This window comes from Colias croceus, chromosome 9 (genome assembly GCF_905220415.1).
Source record: "Colias croceus chromosome 9, ilColCroc2.1".
Lineage (NCBI taxonomy): Eukaryota > Metazoa > Arthropoda > Insecta > Lepidoptera > Pieridae > Colias > Colias croceus.
The window spans coordinates 4,696,269-4,715,283 of record NC_059545.1 but is presented as its reverse complement, the minus strand read 5'-3'; the positions used below and the strand labels follow the sequence as shown (position 1 = coordinate 4,715,283).

General features: G+C 34.0%; 1 protein-coding gene across 2 annotated transcripts in view; it reads left to right on the top strand.

Moving 5' to 3' along the window:
* Nucleotides 1–19,015, top strand: part of LOC123694179 (zinc finger homeobox protein 4) — a 102,208-nt gene that overhangs the window by 56,171 nt on the left and 27,022 nt on the right. The window contains exon 5 of one of the 2 annotated variants that reach the window (XM_045639525.1): nt 474–479. The exons of the other annotated variant lie outside the window; for it this stretch is intronic. Within the exon in view, the coding sequence (XP_045495481.1) occupies nt 474–478 (5 nt within the window). The 3' untranslated portion in view covers nt 479. The remainder of the gene's footprint in view (nt 1–473; nt 480–19,015) is intronic. 2 annotated transcript variants of the gene reach the window in all.

Sequence of the window (19,015 nt, the reverse complement as noted above, 5' to 3'; positions counted from 1 at the left end):
ACATGTTTTTCGAACGCTTTTTGCCAGAAAACGTGACGGTCGCTTTTCATAACTGATAAACAATAATCAGGTGTCATTTCGACTAACCTTCGAGTTAATATACGTGGATTAACATAAAGCCTTGTAAGTTTCGTTTGAGAACTCGAAAATCACAAACATCTGCGCAAAGAAAATTTCAGAATCATACATGCGTAATTCCTAATAAGAAAACTTTTGGAATCACAATAATTGGCTTATATATTCTCTGCGAAAATTGGATTTCGAATTATAGGATATTATACTGTTTATTAACTGTACCACCCTTCTTTGTGATATTTGTCCTTTAGATACTTAAATTTCTCAAAATTCCAAAATAATCGATTTTTTTTTAATCTTTATCAAATTTACGCTATTTAAAAAATTCACTGTAAGAGTCACATGATTAATTGGTGTTTTATCTTTTTGTTTCATGTACCATGCGATGATGCTCATAGTATAAGGTATAAATTACATAACAATCGATATAATTTACTGACGGTAAGATAGACAATAAAACATTTCATTACATCTAAAATAAGTTGTTCCAATATAATCTTTGAATCGTTACAAATCTGTTATTTAAATTTATTGCCAAATAGCACTATTTCGTAGGCTGTTATTTAATTTACACATCTGTGACGTTTCAAATAATTTACAGCGATTGTGGTCACGAGCAACGCAATCTATTAAATGTTTAAGCAATAATTAGAAATCACTTCGCGTCGTATCGCTATGTTCGTTCATGCCGTTGAGCTGCATTTAGCACATTTCAAAGGTAAATCCGTATCGGATCTCCGCGGACTGATTACTCCATGCAGTAGGTACACCTGTTGAGCTTACATTACATATTTCTTAGAAAACTCAACAATTTCATTTTACATGCTAAATACACACTGCCGCCTCAACTTTGATGTCATTTAGCGAAAACAATGGAAAGATCCGCGCGCACACTGGCATGCTAATTCGTACATTTTATTTAAATTAACTTATTCTTATTATAAACGTGATACGAGTCCAACTGCTGCTAAAATTTAATTCTATTTTAAGCGTAAATGAGTCATGAGTTTCATAATGGGTTCTTTACACCTCGATCGTACAATTACTGTGATTGCTTTTGCCGATGAAATATAAATACGTATTCGAAAGTCACATTAACTAATAGAGATAGCTTAATGTTTGAATGTGCGACGTGTGTACTGTACTGTGTATAGAGGTGTAATAAGTTTGATTTAGCATTGAAAGCCATTGGTGATTTTCTTGTCATTTCCGTGGCGGCTGGATAATTTCTGTCCCGTTATGATGCGTAAAGGTCGGTCGTTTTGTCACGCAGCGCCGTCCGTTACATCCTTAATCCAGTTGATTTGCATGACGTGCCTTATGAGCTTTCCTACTATCATAAAGTGATCAAATAAGTTATCAAACGCGACAATAAATCAGTGGCTGTGTGACTTTCCCTCGGCTGTCGTTAAAATTCGACACGGTGACTTACGCTGCATATTTTCTGACATTTTGCCAGCTTTTTGCTGTGTGCTGTTATGCTAATATCTAATGATGGGTTGTTTTAAGTTCCCAGTTGTATAATGATCTGTGTGGCGCCTAGATAGCCCTCTTAATGTTACTAACATACTTTAAATTGCTTTGCGAAAGGGATTCGTTTTTGTACGAATCTGTCAACTTTCATATGTGACGTTAAATTGAGGAAATTTCGATATTTCGAAACTAGTAACAAAGCGTAACTTGTGTGTCAAAGACCAAAGTAAGCCTTTATATCCGCCTATATACCTACCTATACATATATCTATAGATACCTATGAAACAACTATAGATATATGTATAGGTATATAGGCGGTAAGGGCGGCTTAAGAGAACTAAGTTCATGTGTAGCGTTAGTTATAATAACGCGTTGATTGAAAAAAATGTGGCTTGCTTAATAATCCGAGATCATTGGTATGCGTGTAACGAACATTCGAACAAAAGAAGTTTTAACATCCTGTCCCGATACCACACCAACTGTTATTATTATTATAATGACTTAAATTTATAGCTCCTTAAATTCGCTGGGCAAATGTTATGGAGATTTTTAAGAGAAATGTGTATCGATGCATAACATGTATGCTCACTTTTATGGGATATCGTCCTGTGCCCTCATATCAAGCCTATAAAATAAACAATAATCGACAGGTAGGTATTGGACAAATGACAATAACATCGCCGTAAAACTAATTTGATAATAAAAATCTACAAGACTAATACGAGCCTTATAAATTTCGATATTTATTAAGGTATCAAAATTACGGTTAGCGGATGTGGATTTTTCCTTTTTTATGTTAACTGCTATTAGCAATGTTTATTTTTTGTTGGTTGTAGTATCGATTGCAATTTGAAATAGAAAATTTGAGTTCGTTATATTAATTCTTAATGATTCATAAAGCCCCTATAGGTACTATGTATTAGGTATGTTATGTTAGTGTTTCTTTTAGTTTTGGTGTAGGCAATCTCAATGTCGTTTAGAAGATTCAGTTAATATTTTAATTCTACTGCTACTCTCAACAGCAGATTTCAAGTTTACTCAACTCTGTAGAGTTTAGAGCGTTTAAGTGTCATTCAATAGTATTTATTTGAAATCGTTCCAAACTTAAAACAACCTTGATTTACAGGTAGTAAACTAACTCTTATAATTATATAAAAAAATAATCAAAATGTAATGTCTATAAAAATCTAAAAAAAAAATCACACGCACTCAGCACATACACATGCGTAACAGAATAAAAACCCTCACCATGTCCACTATATAATTTATGTGTATAATATTGTATTTATGTTCGTACAATCCCTGAATCTGCATTAAAAGCGCTCTGCCGTCTGAATGTTGCGGATTTTTATGCAAATACCATACAATACAAAGATTGAATGTCCATCACTCGTCGACTATCTCGTTTTCGTCTAATTTGAATGACTAATGCATGCATTACATTACTCCCAGGTATACCTTTTGTATAAATACATAAGTATGGGTATATGATAAGATCGTTCATAGCCACCAATCAGGTACTGTTAGGTATAGACTAGCATTTCTTAAACATACAGGAGCAGAACATATTACCGAGAAATAGATAACAAATGTAAAAAATTAAAAATAAACGTAAGCTTTTTAGTGTAGGTAGGTGTTTCGAAAATGTTTTCAATAACAATCAAAATCACACTGTTCTTATACACAAAAATGTGTTCTATGATTTTATATATACCAGGCTGTTTGAATAGCTAAAGTTTCAATTAATAGGTACTACTTGTATGTTCACATAACCTACTTATAAAATGGTAGAAGGTATAATACTTAAACGCCTATCACATTCCACAAACGATTCCAGTATTGACGTAAGTATAAGTAACTTTGAATTATTGAAAGAGCCGTTTCTCCCCAAATTTCCGTTGTATAATCAACGCTTTTCTCGCGTATTTTTATTGATTCCCCCGGAGCTAGCTTCCTCCCACCGCCTCCAAAGAAGCTGGGATGGGATCTACCTCCTACCGCGCATTCATAATCGTATCGACACACGACACTTCCGTCACAGTAAATACTGCCTTAATTTCAGCAGCAGACAGCTCCATTTCCCATCTCGTTTAACCCTCTGAAAGAACGGATCGAAATCGTGCGTTACCAGCCACGAAACATTAAGCGTCATATAAATTACATTAGCATATAAATAAAGTATTTTTGTTGTCGCTCGCCCTCGCCTCGCGCAGTACCGCTCGGCTCGTTTACGACGGCCAGGGTTAACCCGGGGACATTTTTGTTCTTTTTAGATAAATCCACGGTCTTAACGATCGTAAGCAAGTACATGTTATCGGTATACGTTTATTGCTTATTCGAACCCATAAATAATTCCAATGGAAACATGAAATTAATTTCATTGTCGAGACTGAGTTCTACTTACTCCTATATCATAAACTTGTTATGAACCTATTTAAAAACATTATTTCGTTCATTTTATTATTTCTATAAAGAATCAGAGATAAATAAATAACATATTGGCTTTCTTATCAAAGTACCTCATTATATTCAATTATACGTTACCTTTGCATGATTCTACTAGGAAATTATACTAGTTACCAACTTAGAACTTCAAGGTTTATTTTATAAGAAAACTGTTATTAAGGGTCGAAATTCTAATGTTCGTTTTTTCTTAAATAATAAAGATTTTGTCCTTAACTAAACTAGCAAACTATTTTAGGGGAGAGCTCGTAAAAGAGACATTTCTGAAGATAAATTGGGCAAACAGCGATAAGAGAAAGGAGATAAAAGGTCCACTTTGTAAACTGTAATTATTTCAGTAATACACCCTAACAGATTCCTATATATTTGTTCTTATTTTCTCGTATACTTAAAATGTTATATTATAAAAATATAAGGTTCAAGAATATTCAATTTATTTCCTAATAGTATCATTATTATACTTATCTATAAGTAGGTAGATACCGTAAATGCAGTTCTCGTACGTATTTTTACAAAACCATTTCCTTGTCAAAGCTCGTTATCAATAAAATACCTTCGAATATTAAAAGCACGTATCTATTTAATAAGCTTATAATAACATTACATCCTATTACCGTCTAACAACATTACTTTCTAAAGAATAATGTACATTATTCGGAAAAATCAAATTGCTGATACTACTATGAGATCCTAACCCGCCCCTTTACGAAATTTATTCCCAAAGGTATGACGTTCAATCATTGACATTTTTTTCTCATTTCGCAGCGTTTTTCCTTATTATATAGGAACATATAAAGGGCATTAGGCATGTCGGATGGGTTGCGTAGTGAATGCTAAAATGGTTAAGAAAAATAACAAACGAGATTCATATCTCGGAGATTGGAATATGTTTTGAGACATAATTTCGGACTTTGCGACACGTAGATAAATGGTATCCCGGTCATTCATTTTGAATAAAAACATCCGCTTTATTTCATACAATACATATTTCGTAACACTAAATATATTAAATATTATTTTACAAATAAACATTGCAATTGATGTTTTGTTCGCTATCCCCGCGTACTTTTCTAACATAATTTACATTTATTTTCTTTTGAAATTATCGTTAGAGATGAAGAATAGACGGCAAAATTGGCTAAGCAAGAACAAATCAAAAATATATGCACCCTTCCTCCCTACGTGAGGTGGTTTAGAAGTTACGATTTACATGAAGGCTCGTCGCGTGCTATGATTTTTTATTTAAATCATACTATTTATAGTCCTTTCCAGCTAAGATGATTTCTGTGACACATCGATTTTTGACACGTGTAGAGATGTCTTTACTGAAATCATATCAATTGTTTCCGATAGTCGATAATATTTTATATGGAAATGAAATCGATTTGAATAAAGTACCAAAATTAGTTTTTTCGGCATTTCGCCAACAATTAACTAAGGAAACTTAGCAAACAACAGCAACAAAAAGTCAACAATAACAATTAGTAACAATAACAGAATACAACGTAAAATATCAATATAAAAATGCAACTTGTATACAAGGCTGACGCACTCGTACAGACGATTGACTCGATTGACAAACGATCACAAGATGGGCGCCGATTATATGATTTTCCAACTCTATGATTTTTCAACGATCCATTTCATGTACACGAATTGCGTAGGTATTATATTTGTGTGTTATTTTATTTTATTTTTCATTATATTAAACTAAACAATACTGTTTTTTATTTATAAGCTTAAGATGTTTCATTTCGATATTTTTGGTAATAATGCCGCCATAAAATAAAAATATTATGCAATAAAATTATTTTGGCGTTTTAAACATAAAATACGTAATTCGGAACACGATGAAGTGTCACAGGAATCATCATAGCTGAAAAGGACTATAGATATGCCACAAGACATTCCTTTTGCTATGACAACGGGGTCTTAGAAAGAGCAGTTTTAGTGTCGACTGACGCGTGAATCGAATTCATTGATTCGGGATCAGTTGGAACCGTTGCCGTTTGTATTACATTCTTTGCCAGATTTTAATAGAATTTACTAATGTCGCATGCAATTCTTTCCACTATTGTTGAATTTCACAAACAATGTAACTTAACTTGCGGTTAAATGGATGATTTTTTTCCATTTTATGAAATATTTTGGGATGTAATATGCGTAATTTTTCTCATGAGTGGAACTTTTGTTCGTATTTTTTTCTTTACAATTTATTCCAAATGTCTGTCTGTGTATATACTAAAACTTAAATAAACAATTTCTATATAGCTTACAAAACATTACATAAGAGGCTCTGTATAAAGTTGGTAAAACACAAATCCCCTGTCACTTGGCTCGAATCCGTCAAGTTCATGCCTATTTTATTAGCCGACTTATAGTAATGCGACATATATCACCCCAACTCTATCTTATTCAGCTCAAATCCGCCTTATTGAGAATTTGCGTCTATTTCATTTGAATCACAAACGTATATTATATATTTAAAGTCCAATGTAAATTTGTGTATTGATGTACCTAAAAATAGAGCTTTATAATTTATATGTATTACAATTCCATTCAAAGTTATACTCGTACAACAAGAAAAATATCTCATATATTTGTTTAAACGCTGCTGATAGCAACATTTTTTTATAAGAGAGTGTACATGTTTGGTTATTTACCTGCCAAGCTGATTCACAAGAGGCTACCTAACTAACTTCGCATTAACATCCTAATCATATCATCAAAACATATTGACTACAAAACAACGCACAATCAATTACTAATACTTACTATATTCCTCACTAAATATAACAACTCACACGTATCCAAGTAAATAGAAGTCCGAATACCTACTCTAAGAGCCAATCGTGGGCCAAACAATCGCGCTCCCTAATGAAGCAAGGCGCCGATCACTTCTCTTGTTATAATTAAAACAGTTTGCGCATGCGCCAACCACGCCCAGCCGCACAGCCTCCGCAACCCCCCTTTAATTACTGCCAAGACATTACCCCTTAATGTTATATAAGCTTTTAAGGAAATACCGCTGCATGATACAGGGAATTCGCTCTTATTGTGCTCATGTGTGATCAGTTTGAGATACAAGTATGATTCGTGGGGTGGATGCCAAGAAACGCTTTTAGCTTGTATAAATATTATAATTACTTACTGTATTGGTTGATTTAAATTATTCTTATACCTACAGCATGTGAAATAAGTTTTTATTATGGTTACTATATTTTAACTTCGATATTCATATAAAACATAATATGTAGAGCGTTCTTTAATCCAACAAAAAATTGAAATCCAAACACGTGAACATGAACTCAAACATATTCACGTTCGATAGTCGTAAAACGATTTCAATTTTTCATTGTACGACCGAAATGGGAGCTAATTTCAGTGAAATAAGCCAAGTATATAGACGTATATAGGAACTCATTTGTTAGGGGATGTAAGGCGAATGCGGCGCACGTTTGGAAGCTTTCTCATTTTTCACTACATTGATCTTACGTGTGAATTATTGTTTGTTGCTCTCTGCCGTCGCAAGAAAACGTTTTACGACTCGCATTATTTCTTTTTTGTAAATAACATTACTTTTCCAGCGATCTCTGAAAATGTTCTGTTAATCCTTCGAGTTTACATTTAACTGTATAGTAAAAGCGTCTTATGAATTACTCACATACATTACTTTTGCATAATACATACAAAATGAAAATTACAAAGGGATAGTGCGGCGAAGGCGAGCGTCTAAATTGAATCGAAATTTCATTTTACGCCTCAAATATCACGTACGGGCATATAGCACGGTCCTATCTAAGAACGTCCGTTGTCAAATTTTAATTTCTCCCTCAAATATTTACCGAAGGAAAAAGGATTCCCCGGCGGGCCGCGCTCTAATAAGTTTTCCATAAGCGTAGGGGGAGGGTGGGGTAAGGCTCTTATTGTGTTTGCTGAAGCCAGCGCATCCGGGCGCATACCTAACAAGATGAATATGTACCGACCACCCCCGACCCCCCTAGCTGAAAATACAGCAATGAAATTGCATTTTAGAATACTAATTCAGATTTTCTTGGACGTCATTTGAATTCTCATGTCGCGTATGTTGGAAGTTTGAACAGCGCTACGAGATTTATTATATTGCATTCTATTTTTAGTTCTATTTATGATTTAAAGATTTTGAAAGGCTGTCTTTTATAATATAATAAGTATGTGCTTTTATTAAACATCGATTAATAGAAAAGACTACAGATTAAACAGCTTTGTAACATGAAGATATATCTAGTAGATTATCAACAAAACGATATTTTATTATTGTTAGATGGGTACCTACCCATAAAACTAAATAGCAGCAAAGGCTTAACTTTCTTCAATCAACATTTCGTCAGTCGCCTCCAAATTGGTCAAATATCACTTTTTGCCTTAGATTATTTCGACAAGCCCTTAATGTTTTTTATTTAACGCCAGTATTGAGTGGTGTCGAGACTCGAAGTCCAGTATAATTTATTGGCTGTGTTCGCGATCGACGCGTGGTTTTTCTGTGTTTTGGACCGCCAGAACCGCATCACATTGTATCTGGGAAATCGTCTACTGATTCCTAACCTAATACTGTAACTCGCGCGCTATTCATTGCAGATTTGTGACGGCGATTGGAATGTTAGCTTTAACCGAGCAATCGATGGACTCGATGGCAAATGTGAGAACGTTCTCGGTCGTTATGTTTGATAGTACAAAAACAGCATAGTAAGCGAAGCTTGCGCAGGCGAGTCGCGAGTTTTTGAGCGCGTATCACTTTAATTACCTGGTGGTTTCAGAGACGCGTCGTTGAGATATTCCGGTATGCGGCTCGCCACAGAAAAGCGCTGAGAAGAAATTTTGGCGTTTAAGTACTTAATTATTTTGCTCGGCAGGCAATATCGCAGTTGTCGAACATTTTATGTTCGAAAATAAAGATTATTAAAAAGGTAGAGATGGTTTTACTGCTATAATTTACTCTAAAAAGGACCATTAGAATGAACTGTATACTGTGTCTTTGTTTATCAATCTTTCCAACATTTTTATAACGTATTATGAAAACTCTCGTTCTCATAACCATTTAAGTCAGATAGAGTATAATTGCAGTGCAATTTCAGAGTCAAAACCCTCTTCCACTTTACATAACATCATACAGCAGACGTACGCTAAAATTACCGAAGCAAAACCACCCTACGAAAAAGAAAACATACATTTTTAACGTGGTCTCCGCTTTAGGGTGAAAAGGGGGGAGGGGGAAATTACAAAAGAAAACAGGCTTAATTTCCAATGTCATCTCCGCTCCGCCTAATCCTCTTATCGTTTTATATTTTTGGCCTTTGAAAAATTCATTTATTTTCCTTTGTTTAAGGAAAACGTTCGAATCGATTAAAATTAATACGCGTTTACAATTTAACACATTTTCTCGGAATTCGATCTCCTTTGTCATAAAATAAAAATTTGTAGGGTATTAATTAATATATTTAAATTATAATTTCTTTATACATCTCGTTGTTACAGATGTCGTTTTTATCAAATATAGGTATTTATTTAGTCAACCAAAACACATTTATTTACCGATATATTTTCGCATTAATAATATACAAAAAACGATTAAATCGCCGGCACGTTTCCCAGCGCACATCTAGACGTTCATTATAATACACAACGGACAAATATTCCGTGGTCAGTATTCTTTTTCCATCTTATTGGTCGATGCAGATCCGAGCACACAATACAACGTCAAAGGTGGATGTCGCATTAATCAGGTATAGTGCAACCATAATTCAATCAGCCTATGGTCAGAAGCTATATCTGCACGGAATCACCAATTATTGGATGCGCAATGTACGAAAACGTGACATTTTTTTACGAGTGACAACGCGTGACAGAAATTCCGATGGTGATAAGAGCTATTAATAATCCATTAGCCGTTTCAGAATGAAATATCGCATTGTATTAGCTATTGTAATTGACACGTGACATGGCTGTAGCGATGTGCTTCTAAGATAGTGATTGTGTTTTTTTCCATTGAGAAAAGATTCCACGCGTTATATTTTAAACGCAGATGACAAACATTAACATTTAAATCTATTGTTGGTTATTCGTCTACACATCTATACGTATCACGATTTATGATCTTCGAATTTAAAACAAATAGGTCTGCCTACACATGTTTCTCTACATATTTAACGAGAGAACGCAAGAACTGGTTAATCTATATATGTATTATCATAGACATAGAATACATAATATAAAAGCTCAACTAAAATTCATCGTAACATGGTCACCTCAAATGAAAAGCAGCAGTAATCCAATTTTGTTCATCCCGTATTCATTATCAAATGCCGCATCCACGCTATCTCTGCATCAGTACCAAGGAGCAGTCTTTCATATTTTACATAGAATGCAGTGGACTGTCAATACGAGCGAGCACTCAGTCTCAATCACTCAACTGTGTATCGATTGAACGTTTGCAAATAGTACCAGATAAGATTCTTCGAAGACGATGGATGGACGATTCTTTAACGACCCTTTGCCTAATCAGACGAAAGCTAGATATACGTTTTACTATTAATTTATATTATGCAAATGCTCTGTTTCTAGGCATATTGTGTTAAATAGTAAATTATGAAAAAATCATAAATTATAGATATTCTAAGAAGTTTTTTATAACGCAACTCTTTTAATGGAGATTGCCATATTTTGTTCTGGACAATATTTATAGATACATTAAATTTAAATACAAAAATATGTAGAGACTTCAATATGAAACAAAAATATGTAGACTGTAGAGACTTCAATATGAATGGATAAAGAATGCTGTAGTTTTGATAGAAAAAAGCATATAAAATGTAAATAAAAACCGTAGAGTATTAAAATGTATTCTTCTCAGTTTTGTTTCATGTTGTTTATATGTTATATACTAATAATATTGAACTTGAAATTAATGTTATTTATTTTCTATATTAGACGTTATTAATTGGTCTATCCCAATAAAGACGACAAGCGGACACGTGTAGAGCCCTTTCGGATAAAAAACGGTACCATGGCGAGCGTATTCAAAATATTTCTTTGGGCAGCCGATTCGGAGTTTTTAATTGTTGTTTTTTGTCCAAAATCGGTTTTTTGTGACCGATTCAGCGTGCAGTTGTCATTGTATTCGTTCAGGTTTTGATAACTTTTTTATGTTCATCCATTTATTTGTATGTTTTAAGGAATGACTCGGAGGTTTTTATGTCCTCCATATTGAAATGCGATGCTTAATCAATGTTATAATTTGAGTTTTAATTTGATGCTTTTTTGGTTTCATTCTCGGTTTAGGGTTGAATTTATTCGATATCTTGGGTATTTATTTTATTTAGTGCCAAAAGTAAATATCTTAGAGCGTTAATAATTCATTCCACGTATTTAAAATCGATAAAAATAGAGATGAATTGCGATATACCTATACAAGATAATAAATAGAAAATTTAAAAAAATATCTCTTGTTTGCATTCTGCACACTAAAGTAAATATTTAAAATACACAACGTGGTTTTCTTTATACTGCACGCAATGACTTCGTTATTTTTTGCCAAAAATAAGAAATTTCTACACAATTTAGTCTATCTAATAGCGTTCAATTTCGTTATCTCGATGCGTTTAATATCCGACAGCAGTGCGACTCATTCCCAGCACATCTATCAAATCATTGACTGCACCCCACTAATGCGAGTTTTCATAATGTTTTATTAAATTCTAACGCGATCTTTTATCATCCATTTGCTAATAAACTGTATTTTATAGATCTTTCAAAGTTTGGTTAAATATTTTTTTGCAATGGCAAAACAATAACACTTTTGTCTAGTACCAAGTCTAGTACTAATCTTTATTTTTATTAATCTATATTCATGTAGATAGACTTTTTTCAATAGGCATAATATTTATGAAAACCATTGATTTATTATAATTTGTTGGACATTCATCTTCAAATAATCGTAAAAGCATTCAAGGAAAAAACGGCTACATTTAACATGGAACATCAAAACACTTATTAAAATGTAAATTTTACGACTAAATAATATTGCATACGCAAGTGTTATTCGCAAACAGATCTGGGCCAATTTGAATCTAATCGTAACGCCAGAACAAAACATAAACTGTTTTACGATCACCCCGTTGATTTATTTCGTATTCATAATTTGTGTCTGTACATCCGTGGATTTAATAACCTCAGATAGAGAACGCTTAGACGAACGTTAAACGGTTGCCGTCTTGTGTAAGAAACATAAAATAAGCATTAAGACGCATTAAAGCCGCCTTTCAGTGCAGCTGAATCTTTTATCCTTAATCTAGTTGTTTTAACGTACAGATTTGCTTTATTGACTGACGTCGTAACAAGTTTTATTGATATAAATCGTTATTACGCTAACATTATTTTATTGGCGCTATTTTGGTTAGCATAAAAACGTAATAAAATATTACTCATCATCGGATACATTTTTAATAACGTCAATGTAGAGCGGAGCGTTTTCTTGGCGCAGTTTCTTTCCTTGAAACACACTAAATTATTTACAGTACGTATCCGTAATTTATACCCTCTTTACAAACCAGCAAAAGCTTTATGTTTTCGGAATAATAAATCAGGTTAATAATCCACGTTTCTACAACTTTTTTAATTCTAATGCTTCCTATGTTTCGTGGCATACGAAAGCTCTACAATCTACATGTAAGATCAATTAAAGTGAATCAGTCTTTACCTACAGCAAAGGTAAACACTTAATTAACATCGTAGAGTAACAATCTCGCAACACTTATCAAACGTCTATAATAATTTGAGACGCGTTGTTATGGCGAGGTGCAAAAGTGGCTGACCTAACATCACGCCGGTGACCCCCGCTCTACGCGCGTCCCGCTCGCGCCCATACACCCGTCCCTCTCGCACATCACGCCCCCACTTTTCATAATCATCTCTTTAAAGTCACATGTTCTTTAGGTCTTTAAATTAATGAACCCTAAATCTCTCGCGTTAAATACTAGTTTGGATTGATTCGGCGGTCGCGGCGAGGTCTCGGGCAATCACCGTCATCTATTGTCATGTCGTCTTCTTCAAACTCTATAAACAATCTTTTATTTTCACTTACGAGTATAATCGACGTGCGCTTGTGGAATTTCTGTGTCTATTCTTATCGGGTGGTCGCCGGTAACAAGAGTACAAAGGTTGTTTTGAGGTGCCACACCGTGACATCTGTGCGCTGTGCGCTGTTCTCTGTGTGCCGTGTGCTAACGGACGAGTGAACTTTCATGTCATGATTGTTTCATTTTATATCTGTTACAGATCTTTTTTATTGTTAACCATTCGATACAGTTACAATTGATTCTGTTTATCATCTTAACGAAAATGAGCATTGACTGACTTAAACGTGTTCCGAGCCTAATCAATATTTAAATATCTTGTAGCCTTAAATACCTTGTGGCAGGCAAATAGCAGTAATTCTCTTCAGCACTATTTCTTTGGTTCACATTATAAATCTCCGTAAATCCAAACAAAGCGAGTATCCAATAGCGAATTATCATTACACAACGTGGTGCAATTTGTCATTTCGTATTTCTTACGCTCCACAACATATTAATTGCATTCTTCTGTAAATAAGTTCTCTTTGTTTAATAGTGAGTTAAGAATGCGTCCATAATTTGTAATGAGAAGCGATCGTGAGATGTTCTCTACGGCTTGCCTCTTAATAGCCCGCCTCGTTACTTTGTTCCCATCATAATGCTGAATCCGAAACTTTTGCATTTTATTTGCTTCATATTCACACTACATTTACACGTAAACCAGTTGAATGGAGTCTGTATTTTTCTCGATGATTGATTTACCAATTTACTAAGTAGATCTAGGTACTCTACATTGCAACGTTTATATTAAGACATATTATTTTAAACTAACACTATAGATTCGTTAAACTATAGGTATTAGGTACATACTAAATAAACTAATTATAAACTATAAGCCATAATAAATCATCAATAAAACATGTCGAACAACACACAGTTATGAAATAAAGAAACATGACGATGAATATTTATCTTAGGTGTCTAATAAGGATGCACAACGGCCACCAAACGGCGCGCAATAAAAACAATCACACAAGCAATTGTTCGACGTATTTGGCTAGAATTCTCAAAAACATCACTCGGTTAAGATGTTTACAAACCTCTAAATGTTGATACAATGATGCCCGTAGTCCTCGTGGCAATTTAAAAAAGCGAGACCCATTAAGAGTGGCACGAAGTAGAAATTAAGTGCAATTAGACTCGCGGGACGGTACCGGGAATGCTATGAAAAAGACAGGAATGCGCCCGCGACGATCTCCGCTACGTGTCGATCGGCGCATACCGACGATTCCTCCTCTTAATCTTGTATGTAATAGAGATTTTCCCCGACGACAGCTCTATTAGAATTATCCGATGAAATTCACTTCTAATAGTTACTGACACTTGAAAGAAAATAGGTTTAGCGCGGAAGTAATATATAAACTGTACAATGTCTGTGAAATCAAAACCTGTATATTCGATACGTCTGTAATTTGTTTTTATGTGGTATCATGTTGTTTCTCTTCGTTTGTGTGTGAACACGTAATAATGTTATTTTTGTATTTTCCAGGTATGTATCAACTGTAAAAATATGGTCATTCTGTAAGTAATAACTGTAAGATTAATGGTATCTTGTCCTCATATACTCTTATTGATTATAAATGCTACCATGTCGGTATAAAATATTATTCTAGAATAACTGAGTTCCTACTTATAAAGGCTTAATAGAATCATTAAAAATGTTCTATTAACGTTTTATCATCAATAGTATGCCTCATTTATCCGGTACAAAAGAATCATCTATGAAATAACACGACAATACAGTTCTTCAATTATAATTAAATAACAATATCGCATTAAACAATACATCGTTTTAGGCACTTGGCTACAGCGTATAGCGTGGTATAGCGTATGTCAAACAGCGGTGTTATTGTTCTGGGAGCCCTCAAGTGAAATACTGCCCATAACTGATATAACTGTTAATTATACAGCACACATTCTGCGGTATTTCGAGCACTTTGTCTCGAGTTATTTACGAGGGAACGAGCGGTTGACCACGCGGCGAAGATTGCCATTTCACCGCTCTACACTCGACTTAAAACGTTTATATGTCCAATAAAACGCACCGGCTTCTTAAAAACAATAATTAGTTACAAATTCATGTACAGCTCAATAGATTTGGAACATAGAGGTTGTTCGATAGCTGGAGAAATTTTAAGCGTGTCACATAAATGAAATCTATACCTATCTTTATAAACGAAAGTTCCCACAAACCTTTAAATAAGTTATATGTAATGTGAGTCGTCCTCGCCGTCTATGGAGAAGCTGTGGCTGGAAAGAATTGTCATTATTTCGGATACAATTTCGAAAGTCTGCACGTCAGACGATGAAAAACCGCACGAGACTTTTAAGGCGACAGGAGCATACTTTATGTGCCTGGTGTCAGTCATACGATCATTCGATTAACATTAAAAACTGTAATTAGCGGGACACATGCCGTTCCTTAAATCCCATAAATAGAGAAACAAAGAGTCTTTAATTTACCTACAATGTTGATGACGCAAAATCGACTATCTTTATTCAATTCAGCTCTTGAATAAACATGTATTATTCACATGTATTTATGGAACATATATAATGGTTTTTAGCTCGACATAACGATCGTGTTTTGTGTTGAATAGTGATGTAATATGATTAATTTGAATACCATCAATTAAACGTTTCCGAGTGGACATAAAACTGACTGCTCGTCCTGTCCAACAATGGCTCGGACGCGACCGCATAAAAACTCGTGCGACATAAAATATTAATAGAAATGCACGTGTGTTCATTGTCAATAAATTACCCAAGTGACAGAGCAATAAAAAAGTGTATTTCTTGGAGTGAATGGGAGGCTGTGAGGAGGCTTCGATGCGAGGTAGCCAATAAAAGTGGCTGGCGGTCGGTCGTAAACTTCCGCCGTAGACTGCGTGGCGAGACGCTTGCAAGGCCAACACATCCTCAAGTCACTACTAAAAAGTACTCTAATATAGACAAGCTCATAACAAATAACACACATTGCTTCAACATTTTTACTTGTAATTTTTCCATAAGCAACCGAGGAAACGCTATATTTCTATGAGTAGAATATAAATTGTTAAAGAGCAAAACAATTGCAGATAATATTTTATTCCTACAACAATTCACGAAAAGCGCTCGATCCCATAAAGTTTTAAACATTATACAGCTAAGGTAATATCGAACGTTATTTCGCAATCATAATGTTATCGATTCACTTTACGATCGCCCAGATTCAGTAATCAATTCATTATACATTTATCAGACTCACAATAGACAATTTGTAATACGAAATGATACTAGAAACATCCGCGTAACATCGCAGTGTCGGACACTTAATTCGGTCCCTAACGTAATACAATAAGAGGCATGAATGTTGCATGAGTCACGTGGAGTGCTTCGAGAGGTTTTTTCCAGAGCCAAGTGCATCAACTAAAGGTCAGGGGACTTAAATTAAATTAGACTGTATAAATAATTTGTAGTGAAACTCGACATCGGATGGACGGCTTGACGTACCACTGAGATATGATCGGTGACCCGCCGGCGAAGCCTCACCTCCTAATCTCCACGATTCATCTTCTAATACCTCGTCTTGTTTCGTTACTGAACAAAAAACATGTAATGCTTTTAATTAGATTAAATTGATTTACTATATCGATCGGTCGTGGCGATAGGACCACGCTAGAGGTAATTAATCTCTGCAAATAATGATCTTTAAAACTTTCGATGGCCTATTGTTACAAAAAGTCGGGATCTATTAAATTAGTTTTTCGTATACGGCTCGATACGTTCGGCTGTTAACGTTTCTAATTATGCTGATGTTATCTTAAGGTAGCGTTTACTTTTGTAGTTTAAATTTGCGATACCTGTAAAGTAATTAGCAATAACTCGCTAAGCAAAGCGTACAGGGATGGGATGGCTCTTTGTGAATCACCGACAAAGTAAAACGGTTGCGTGCCTCCTAACCAAGCTAAATTGTTTCAGACAAAAGTTAGATCATGAATAATTGGAATATTATAAAAATTAGCAAAATGTTTGTTAGATATATAATCACAACCACAATTACAATATCAGTACCTACTCTTACGTTTTTGAACTGTAATATATTTCCTAAAAATACTTAAATTACACAAATTATTTGTTTTATAAGTAATTTCAAGTTACCTATCCAATATTTATCTCAATTTAAAGTCAAACATGATTTTAATCATCAGCAAAACATACCTGCTGCTCCAATTATATATTTTAATAACAATTTTTCATTAAATTGAATCAAAACGTACAGTTAAATAAATTGAGATAGAAATATAAACCGAGATGAGAAAAAAAAACAATACCACCCAACTTTATTGACAAAGTTTCTCATGTATTTGACGAAACAATACGACACGTCCGTCGAACCCTCCTGATCCATAAAGCGCGAACTCAGCTAATGAAAGTTGAAAAAAATTAAGTACAAACTTGCAAATTTTTCATTCCCCTACATTACACTCGATAAACTAATCACAACCTTATCTTCATACACATAAAGTCTTATTTCAAAAAGCTCGCTCGAATTAAACGTAAATAAATGTTGGTACTCGATATCTACCTGCGTACGCTTTGAGCTTATTGTCTACCTAGGCTTCGATGAATGCAAACTGCGCAGCCGGCGATGGGTCAAATTAGGGTTGCCAAAATTATAATTGTTAATCAAATTAATTTGTGAATTATTAATTTCGAAAATTACGATATGAAAAAATATTAAAATGATAATAGATATGTAGATACTATAAACATGCTCATATAAGCTGATTAAGAAATTATTACGCATATATGAGATTGAAAAGTTAAAAAATAAAAACTATAGGTTTCATTATTCAAGCTAGGAAATTTAATAAAAGTAACTCAATTACTAATTTAATATTTCCAAAAAACAACACCTCTTCCAGTATTGGACTACTTAAGTCCACATAAGGTTAGATTTTTATTCTATATAACCACATTTCATAAAATTTTAGCACATTGTAAAACTCAAATGCACATCCCTATTTTAGTTCATACGCCTTTAACAAAAGATCTCATAATTATTATTTTTCATCTGTTACGTTTTTGTCACAGTTATCAATCAACGTAAGGGCCGATGCTCTATCGTTTTCTAGCCCACGTTGAATCTCATCTAGCCGTCCCTCTCCAACATCATCCAATGTAATTATAAGAACACCTGGGCGCAGAAGAATGTCGCACAAAGAGACAAGTAATGACTATCCGAATCTTAGATGGAGAATATTTTGTTACCGAGAAAGCCTTTTGCTTCATTAATTATGAAACACAATACTCTTTACAATTTTTCTTCAAAAATTATGCCCTTTCAAAGCTGTCATTTTATTTGATAAATTACGTGTAGTTTTTATACGTGGTTGAGGAAAAAAATAAGTTTGTTTCGCTTTCCGTGTAAGCTACTGTTTTTGATTCTGGGAAGCGCCTATCGAATATATTAGTTGATACGTGCCTAGTATGAACGATTTCACAGATATAATTCCTAGAGCACAAAGAACTTTTAATTCCTTAAAAACAATAGTATTACAAACCACTTTAGCATTAGTGTAAGCCGAGGATTTGTCTTCGAAACTCTTTGTTTTCAATTTGAACACGCGTCATGTCTGAATGCAAAGACTGGATTAAAGAAATCTTTATTTACAATTATTGCTAGTATTAACATTTCTTTTGTTTCAGTGTTTAAATTGAGAACACTTAACGAGTTTATTTGTGTTGAGAATATACTTGGGTTTATTAATTAATTATTGGGTTAATTATTATACCTACCTTAAAAATATATTTTACGCATCAAAATCATATTACACCTATGACGTGTTATCTTATTTTCTTTCCTCATAAA